Source organism: Oratosquilla oratoria, chromosome 41 (genome assembly GCF_046742065.1).
Source record: "Oratosquilla oratoria isolate Oo_2021 chromosome 41, ASM4674206v1, whole genome shotgun sequence".
Lineage (NCBI taxonomy): Eukaryota > Metazoa > Arthropoda > Malacostraca > Stomatopoda > Squillidae > Oratosquilla > Oratosquilla oratoria.
In genome coordinates this window covers 37652290-37662924 of record NC_134817.1, presented here as the reverse complement: position 1 = coordinate 37662924, position 10635 = coordinate 37652290, and the positions used below count along the sequence as shown (strand labels likewise).

General features: G+C 40.5%; 1 protein-coding gene across 2 annotated transcripts in view; it reads left to right on the top strand.

The window, feature by feature from the left end:
• Positions 1 to 279: 279 nt before the first annotated feature.
• LOC143021229 (uncharacterized) overlaps positions 280 to 10635 on the top strand; it is a 50787-nt gene continuing 40431 nt past the window's right edge. Inside the window, exons 1-4 of one of the 2 annotated variants that reach the window (XM_076178597.1) lie at positions 280 to 402; positions 5363 to 5547; positions 5934 to 6177; positions 6331 to 6445. In XM_076178597.1, the coding sequence (XP_076034712.1) occupies positions 5372 to 5547; positions 5934 to 6177; positions 6331 to 6445 (535 nt within the window). In that variant the 5' untranslated portion in view covers positions 280 to 402; positions 5363 to 5371. Of the gene's footprint in view, positions 403 to 543; positions 768 to 5362; positions 5548 to 5933; positions 6178 to 6330; positions 6446 to 10635 lie in introns of those variants that run through there. The other variant, XM_076178598.1, reaches the window with a different exon arrangement.

The following is a 10635-nucleotide window of genomic DNA, read 5'->3' as shown; positions in this document are numbered from 1 at the left end:
TCAGTGGTATTCTAGATATTTCCAACATTTTTAATTAACATAAATTGACACCAAACTATATTACTAAGACTATAAGCATAGGAAATTCCAAACACGTAAATAGCACGTGAAAATATTTTAGTAGGATATATATAGGAATGATTACAGAAACTATAGTTGCCAGTTTCCCAAATAAAATGTAAATTTACTTAGCAAACCTCTATAGTAGTATTTTCTTCTGCTAGAAAAGCCTGAAAAAAACGTCCTGATTATAATAAAACATTTTTTTTTTGTGAGGAGTAATGAGGAAAACGAGACAAAAATAAATAACGATACTGTCGATGGGAAGACAAGATCTAATTACTACAGCTAAACACATTGCAAGTCGTAGATAAGGCAGTATTCTGAAGCTGGCATTCGTTTGTGAGTAATCACTGTATTAGTATGGTCACAAGTGAAGAATACTGAATTGCCTTAAGTAGGCATGGTATAAGATCTGTAGAATTGTATTTACGTCTGTTTAGGGATTTTTAGGGAAATTTCAGTGACCCTGAAAATAGGGAAACTTTTGGATGGAGCGGGAAAAATAAAAATTTTCATTATTATGAATATACTATGTGTGACTGTAGTAATAGTAGTAGTGTTAACAGCAGTAGATATGATATAATATTCAAATCCCGATAGTTCTTGTATTAGCCATTGCTCTAGGTCATACTAGAGTAATCAGTCACAGTGTAAAATTTTAGGACATTTAGGATGGGGCGTAATATTTTAATGTTCTTAATGAGGTAAATAGATTGTTAGTGATTTTTTCAGTAAATATATATTGTAACATTGTGGCATTGATGTTTTGGTATATAATATATTGTTCATACAACTACTGTACATTTACAATCTATAATGAAAAGGGGGCCATAGAGGTTTCGAGCCCCTCTCCCTGTACAGGAATATTTTAGCTTAATATGCCAATATGGATTTGATCTTTTGGTATTTGCTATGTTAGGGGATTGAAAGGAATCCACTCCCTCATACACCGAACTACATTTTTATCTCCCCCATCCATGGATCTGAGAGACTGACCTGTACCCACAAAAATTAATTGAAACTTGAAAAGTTACTGATGGTAGTAATTAGATAAGAAGGTATTCGATCATAAGAATATTTATTATATGTAGGTAAGGTGCAAGGATGTAGTCTCTTGTCAATGTTAGGTTAGACATAGACATTATATGGTGGTCTCTTCTGCAAGGAGGAAGTTAGAACCTCAACATTTAATAAATTCTCTATTAGAGGGTACATATTTTTTTCTATTCTGGTTGCAACAAAGTTTTTGATTCATATGCATGGCTATTTTTCAATAAAGTTAGAATTAGTATTATTATTACTGACAGTGTCAGGGCTGTGTCATTGTCATAGCTGTTCAATGTGTACATAGATGGGGTGGTACAGGAGGTAAAATCAAAGGTAATAGGCAGGGGATTTGGAGAAGCCAGTTTTTTGTACACAATACTGTGTTTGTGGCAGGGTCAAAGGATGCATTAAGGCAGTTAGTGACAGTTTGGGAAAGTATGCAATAGGAGAAAGTTGAAGGTAAAAGTAAGGTAATGATATGTACAAGTGGAGAGGATGGCAGTAAGTCCAGAGAAAGGCTGGAGGAGGTGGACAGTTTTAAGTATTTGGGATTACATGTGGCAGGAAAGGGAGGTGTGGGAGTAGAGGTAAATTGTAGATTGAGAGAAACAAATGCCATGGGGGATTGAAAAGTGTCATGAGAAATTGGCATCAGGGAAGTGATGCAAAGAGAAGATTACATGGAGGGATGATTGTGCCTATGAAACTGTGTGGGGTGGAGACTTGGACTTTAAGAGAGGCAAAAAGGAAAATTTAGATGTATTTAACTAATTGTAGTTTACAAGAAAGTAGCAACACTTGTTGGGTCCTGTCTCCTATTCTCTAATTTTCTAACATACCTAGCCTCAAATTCATGCATGGTTCCACCTTAATCTATAGCCTATCATTGATTTCTAATTATCATATTTAGATTTGAACTCATGTATTGTTTGAGCATGGGCTATATCACCTAAGTTATACCACATATTGAGATGAAGTGTCTGAGAAGTATGGTAGGGGTTGCATGGTTGGATAGAATGAGAAATGAGGTGAGGAGAGGTGGGGGTGGAAAGGGAGCTGGCAGATAGGGCAAATGAAATATTTTTGGGATGGTTCGGACATATGGAAAAATGAATGAAGAAAGATTAGTAAAAGAGGTGTGGAAGGTAGAGGTAGATGGAGTGCACTTGAAGGAATGACTGAGGTGAGATGGCTGGATAGGGTGAAAGGGACTTTAAGCAAGATGGAAATGTCTGTTGAGCAAGGAAGGGTGAAGGCAGGAGATAGGGGGAGTGGGGAATGGTTGTGTATTTACCTAGTTGTATTTTGTGGGAAGGGGAGCTATGCTTGTGGTGTCCCGCCTTTGTATCTCACAGTGTCTAGTTTACTTTTAAACTCATGAATGGTTTTTGCACATACTATTTCATTGTCCAGTTTGTTCCAAGTGTCCACTACTCTATGTGGAAAACTGTTTTTCTTCAGTTCTCTTCTGTAGCTATGTTTTTTTATTTTCTTTCCATGTCCTCTTGTGTTTCTCTTGTCCCAGTTTAGTAAGTCCTCTCTATCGAGTATCTCTGTGCCTTTCATGATTCTGTAGATGGTCAGTAGGTCACCTCTCTCTCTTCTTTGCTCCAGCATTGGTAACTCCAGTTTAGCCAATCTCTCCTCATATGATAGGTTTGCAAGTGCAGGTGCCATTTTTGTAGCTGCTCTCCGGATTCTTTCTATTTTCTTTATACTCTTTTTGGTACTGGGTAACCACAATGTCTCTGCATACTCTAGTCTAGGCCTTATCAATGTAACCATTATTTTTTTTATCATGTCTTCGTCCAAGTATGCAAATGCCACTTTTATTGATCTTAGCAAGTTGTATGCCTCCCCAACAATTTTGTTGATCTGTTGATCATAGGACAAGTCGTTTAAGATAATTACCCCCAAATCTTTTTCAGATCCTACCTTCTTTACCTCCTTGTGTCCAATTGTATATTTTCCTGATATTCTGTTTTTGCTTTTTCCAAACTCCATTATGCTACATTTCTTAGTATTAAAGTCCACTTCCCATTTCTGACTCCAGTTCCATACCTTATTCAGGTCTTCCTGCAGTGCTTCACAGTCCTTATCAGTGTCTACTTTCCTTAACAGTTTGGCATCCTCTGTAAACAAGCTCATGTAACATTTCACATCCTTGTCCATGTCATTCACATAAATAGCAAACATTATTGGTGCCAATACAGATCCTTGCGGTACTCCACTGATCACCTCTTTCCAATCTGAATATTTTTCTCTGAGCACTACTCTCATCTTTCTACCAGTCAGGAAGTCCTCCGTCCATTTTAGTAGGTTCCCTTGTATTCCTCCTATGTGTTCCAGTTTTTTTTTTAGTAATTTTCTGTGTGGTACTTTGTCAAAAGCTTTTTGCAAGTCTAGGAAGGCACAATCAGCCCATCCATTTCTTTCTTGCACTATGTCTATTAGTCTTGAGTAGAAGCATATTAAGTTTGTGATGCATGATCTTCCTTGTCTGAGCCCAAATTGTGTAGGTATTTTGATACAGTCTGAAGGGATTTCTCCCTGTCTTCTCTGATTTATGCACTAGGGGACGGGGGTGGGTGGGGGTTGCCAATAAAGTGAAGCGGCCTTGCTGTGGATGTGTTATGTCTTGCCACATTGCTTCTGAGCTGGGCAGTGGGCAGGATACAGGGATGACCCTTCATCCACAAGGAGCTAAAATGAGAGGGACAACAAGGATGTTGGATTGGAGTGGGTGTGTACTTTGACTTTAGCTATCTCCCTTATAAGGAGGAAGAAGCCCATGGTATATAGACAGATAGATAGATAAGGCTAGTATGTCATATAGACATATTAATTGAATATTTTAAATCTTCCTACACTTTGTTTTATTGTTACAATTGATGATATTTTTCTAATTATTATTAATAGTAACTTTGAGGGAATAACCAAGAATGGGGTGGGGTGAAAAGAGCTTTGGATACATGTGGAATGGCTATTGATCAAAGAAGAGAGTGCATAAAAGATAGGAATGAATAAAGGGAGATTGTGAAGTGATGATGTTGCCCAAAGTGCTGGTCATTGTGTCTGCTTCATAATTTATTATGACTGGATGAAATGGGGGTTGACATTCCCTGTTAATCAGAGGCCTGTCACCAACCTTACTCCCACCCAGACATATGTCCAAGACACTTTAAATACGGTCAGCAACTGAGTTAGGGTTGAGGCAATACCAAATAGTTTAATTGCAGCTGTGTTAACAGTTGGCAAGGATATGTCATGTACTCACTTAATCAGTGTATGATACTGGTAGGAGTGTCCATCATGTAAGCTTATAGATAGTGTGAGACTCAAGTTTGAACAGTGAGTATGTTCAACAATCATCTATGTAGGTACATCTGAACAGTGTGGAGCAGGGAAAAAAGTACTTTTTTTTTCCAGAGCCATTTTTCATTTTTTTTTTAAATTTCACCAGAGTCATTTTTGATGCTTCCAGAGCCATGTTTTTGCAGGTTCGATTTCCTTCAAACTATTGGAAGGCTAACTCATTACTCATGTTGGAGCGAGTTTGCATATGTACAGTGTACGTATGCATGCAGTGATGTGGTATTGGGTATGGTGCATTGTACATGTAGTCAGCGCGTTGATTGGGCAGCTAGCTGCATGCAACCAATGAACTTCCCTTCATACAGATACCATGCAATTCAAAACTAGCGACATTATGTAGCACGATAGTCGTGTAGAGTCTAATCAACATGTACTAGTATACGCACGCATGCAGCTGATACGAAGCTAGGCTAGGTAAGCCATTAAACTCTAGCAGCAATACCGCGTACACATATGTACATACATCAACAAATTAAAGTTGATTGATGCGGTGCGTTTATGATATCGATTGATAATGCAATGATTGATCATGGTTAAGTTGTGTTTGCTCTGATCCTTTCATCAATGGTGATGGGATTCAGGGATTGCCAAATGATGGATAATGCATGAAAAACGTTGAATCTTGCCACAGGAGCAATTTTTTTGTGGGGGATCGCTCCCGCTATTGGATTTGCGAGAGCGACATTGGAACTTTCCCGAGCGAAATCGCTCGTCGCTCCCGTGTATCTTTTTTGCTGGTGTGGAGGAATGTAGAGAGCATTTATAATATGAATTTATTATAGAAATTTTGTTTAAAGTATTAATTGTGTAAGTAAGCCTGAAATAATGTTGATATACATAGTATTTTTTAATTGTGCATCCAATATATAATTCTCAGGTGGACCAAATGGCTTCTCCAGAGACAAGCCTGGGGGCCATGGTTGTCCATCTCGAAGATGAAGATGACGGAGAAGAGGAGTTAGTCATACAGCAGACGCATCACTTGACAGAGGTGGAGGAACAGAGCACACCTGTGCATAGCTCAGTTTCACCAAAAAAGAAAGCGAAAATATATCCTCAAAAGTAAGAGTTCAACTATTATCTTTCAAACCTTTTATAAGGTAGAATAGTTTACAGTGCTTTTTGCATCAGTCAACAGACCAACTTTATGAAGCTGCATCATTGCACTTTGCTTTGTAAGTCATTAGTTTTGATGTAACCCTTTATCAGGCTTTTAGTATTTTATCTGGTAGTCCCACTTACTCAGATGTTTGAGCTTTTTAGTAGGATGATGCTCGTGATAGGGGTGCTGATAATTGAAAACATTGATCATAAAATTATTTGCTGGAGCAAGAACAAATTCTGTAAAGAGGATCAGTAGTTTAGAAGAGTTGAGCATATGTCTGTTGCTTGATGAGCTAAATGTCATGTCTAGAATTACCTTTCTAAGATGTTTATTTTTCTCATAGATTCCGAAATGCATGGATGAAAATGCCAAATTTTAAAGGTTGGCTGAAACCTGGAAGTGCTATAGATAAGGCCTACTGTACAATGTGCCAGACAGAATTGACAGCCGGTAAATCAGAGCTTCTCAAGCATATGCAAGCTAAGAAGCACATACGAAGAAAAGAACGCAAAGAACAGCAACTGGAAGGTTCTCTCTCAACAGATTTGGCAAATGTTCTTGAAGAAACTGGAATTACTCATACTTTAGTAAGTCCCGAGATGTGACTTTTTGTGTATACAATACTGTTACCTTTGACATGTTTATATTTACTCATAAATGACATAATTGTTTGTTTGTTTTTTCTCTTTTTTTTTTTTTTTTCTTTTTTTTCATCTCATTCTCTTATACTTTCCATACAGTATATTGTTGACCTTAGAAGTGACACAGTGACGCAGCCATGTCGGGAAATGAAGAAGATGATGATGAGTACAGCACTTGGAGATGATAGATTTGGAGAAGACCCAACAGTCAAAAGTAAGTCATAACCAAAGCAGTAACATGTTCCCAGGAATTTTTTCTTTTTCTTTTATTTTTTTTTAATTAATTTAATTTATTTTATGTATAATAGGATTTAGATGAAATGTGGAATGGAAAAATTCAAAACAGGATCTTTGCAAGTACAACTGATCAATTGGTCAATCTGTAGTCTTGAATTTCTCATGTAAGAGACCCACAGGCTTGGGGAATCCAACCTTTGCTATTTAGTTACCCCATAGGTCTACCTTTATGTCAAGGGCTTCTTCCCCTATGGAGGTAACCAAGTTAAAGGTGTGCATCCTCTCTCACACGAGTTCAAGAATAAACTGGACGTGGAGAGATACAAAAATGGGTCACAATGAGCATAGCTCCCATCCCGTAAAATATATACATGCATACATATAGCAAGGCTTTTTCCCCCTTACAGGGGAGGTAGCCAAAAAGGAAAAGGCATAAAATCATTTCCACCCATTCCATCCCTGAATACACTCCACACCCCTCCACCCTCCCTCTTATCTTAGCACCTCCCGGATGATGGGTCATCCCTGCACCTTGTCCACTGCCCTGGGTCAGAAGCAGTGTTGCATGACACAGCACATCCACAGCAAGGCCGCTTCATTAAATCGGCGACCCCCCCTCTCCGTCCCCCCATTGCATAAAAGGAGAAGACGGGGAGAAATCCCTTTGGGCTGCATCAAATTTTGCTCACACATACTACCTCACCCCCCATCCCCCCGCCCATTCCACCTCATGCAATCACAACATCATCCATATACAACCATTCTCCATTCACCCCTGACTTCTGTACTCTCCCGTCCTTCCTCAACAGACATTCCCCTCTTCCCCAAAGCGCCCCTCACCCCATCCATCCACCTCATCCTAGGACGTCCCCTCATGTTCACTCCCTCCACATCTGCCTTCCATACCTCTTTTACTAGTCTTTCTTCACTCATTCTTTCCATGTGTCCAAACCATCCTAATATTCTTTCATCAACCCTATCTCCCAGCTCCCTTTCCACCCCTGTTCTCCTCCTCACCTCCTCATTTCTCACTCTATCTAGCCTAGTAACCCCCATCATACTTCTCAGACACCTCATCTCAAACACATTCAAGCTCCTTCTCTCTTCTTCTCTTATGTTCCATGTTTCTGCCCCATACAGTGCTGTTGGCACAATCACTCCTTCATACAGTCTCCTCTTACCATCCATTCCCAAATGTATTCCTCATTACACTCTTTAATCCACCAAGGCATTTACTCGCTTCTCTCAATCTACATTCTACCTCCACCTTCACTCCACCTTTTCCTGCCACATTTGCACCCAAGTATCCACTTCCTCCAGTCGCTCTCCTTTAATGCTCACTTCCAGTCTACTGCCACTTTCACCCCTTGTACATCTCATTACCTTACATTTACCCACATTTATCTTTAGCTTTCTTCTATCACATACTCTCCCAAACTCTGCCACCAACTTCCTCAATCCCTCCTCCGATCCTGCCACAAGCGCAGTGTCGTCCGCAAACAACAGCTGGCTCACCTCCCACTTTTCTCCATTTTCTTTAACCATCTCCAATCCCTGACCCACTACCCTTGCATTTACCTCTTGCACCACCCCATCCATGTATAAGTTGAACAGCCAGGGCGACATAACGCATCCTTGACGAAGTCCCACCTTTACCTCGAACCACTCACTCTCTCCATTCCTAATCCTGACACAAGCTCTCCTACTCTCATAAAAACTCTTGACAGCTCCCAGAAGCTTTCCTCCTATCCCGTATATCTGCATAACCTCCCACAGTGTCTTTCTGTCTACCCTATCATAAGGCTTTTCCAGATCCATAAAAGCCCAAAAAAAATCCTTCCCCTTTCCTATAGCTTTCTCACATATTTGTCTTACCACAAAGATCTGATCTACACAACCTCTACCTGTCCTAAATCCACACTGTTCCTCACCTATTACTCCTTCTGTTCCTCTCCTAATCCTCTCAATCAAGATCCTCCCATAAGCCTTCCCAGTGCCACATTAACATGTACATTCCCCCCCAATCATCCCCTCAACTCAGCCAACTAACCTCAATCCCCAACCTGATCATGGGTGGTGATTTCAACGCCAAGTCGTCTGCCTGGTTTGTCGACAACCCTGACACAGATTCAATTCGACTCATTGACTATCATGAACAACACGCATAATCATACACATATCCCATACCAAGCCCTCTACACTCCCTCCTCTCCTGATATCACCTTTTGCTCCCCCTGCCTAACCCCAACAACATCATGGAGAGTGGTCGGAGCCCTTGGTTCTGACCACCTTCCAATCATCATCACCACCAAAACAAGATGCACCCCAGCTGGCCACAGACACACTTACACCAATTACAAGAGAGCTAACTGGGAAGCCTTTAATGAAGAAACAGAACAACATTTTGAAACACTTAACAGTACACCAATCACAAACATAAACAATGCTGTGCACGCTTTTAATACAATCATACAAAACGCAGACAAGAGATACATCCCTAGAGGCAACAGAAAATCACACAACCCCAACTTCACACCAGAAATCCAAGGCCTCATCAGACAACGTGACACACTTAAACACGATACCCCCACACCTATCCCTCAAAACATAGCAGACCAAATACAAACACTAAACACTGTGATTGCCAATAAAATACATGAACAAAAAACACAAAATTGGCAAAACTTTATCAATACACTTGATCACAAAACAAACACCAGCAAATTGTACAAAACACTCAACAGCATCACACTATCCAACACTAACACTACACGCTCTCACGCAGCAATAATCACAACAACAGATAATCTACCCTCAAACAGACAACAAGCAAACGCACTCATACGTCATTTTGCACAAACGAGCCATCTTACATCTCACCCTGACGACCGACGCACCATTCGACGTAAGAAAGACTTTCCCACAGACTCAGACTATACACCCTTCATAGACAGTCAGACAAAACTCATATTGCATAGTCTCAAGCACTCATCTGCCTGTGGCCCTGATAACATAAGCAACATACACCTAAAACACATTGGACCACAAGGTATACACGCACTCACAAACATTGCAAACTACAGCTATTCACACAACACAATACCCGACATCTGGAAGCATGGTAAAATAATCACCATTCCAAAACCGAACAAAGACCCAACAATCCCAACATCGCACCGCCCAATCACACTTCTCTGCACCCCCTCTAAAGTCATTGAACGCCTAATACTTAAACTTGTCACACCATATATTCCCCTTGCTGACTCACAACACGGTTTTAGGCCACTACACTCCACAAACACTCTTCTGACAAATCTCGCACAAAGAATTTTAGATGGCATCAATTCAGATAGGCCCCACCACAGAACACTTCTTATAACATTGGACATTAGTAAAGATTTTGATACTATCCCCCGCCACAACCTAACAAATAAAATATATCAGACGACATAACAATCACATGCACACATCGTAACACAGACACCTAATCTCAGTGAGACACACCACAACACCCTTCAAATCATACAAAACAAAGCCCTAAAAACAATTACAGGCTGCACAAATACATCACCTACAGACCATTTACACCATGAAACAAAAGTCCTCAAAGTCAAGGACCACCTCGACATGAGAGGCACACAAACACTTGCTGCAGCCACCACAAACACATCACACCCGCTACACTACATAGCAGAACACCCACACACACCAAGAAACATTAAAACTACACCCAAAGACCTTTATTACACACAGATACTCTCTTCTCTTCCTCCACAACCACCAAATACCAGCCTCCGGAAACATATTCATAATCATATCACTCACCGCTCCATTAACACACTGAAAGACAACACACTGCTGCATGCCAGACCCCCTGATATCCACCCTTCTGAATCCTCTCTCCCACGTAAGGACAGAGTCCACTTGGCCAGACTGCGATGCGGTCACCACCCAGCACTTCTAAGCTACCAGAAGAGGCTGGACGACCGTGTTGTGAACAGCTGCCCAGGATGTACCACTTCACCCCATACCATACAACACATAATGGAAGACTGCATTATACACAATCATGCACGCAAACAACACAACATACACTCTATAAAGGATTTGTGGGAAAACCCAGTCTCGGCTGTGGCCTTCCTTGGGGAGACGGGACTGCTCGGACAG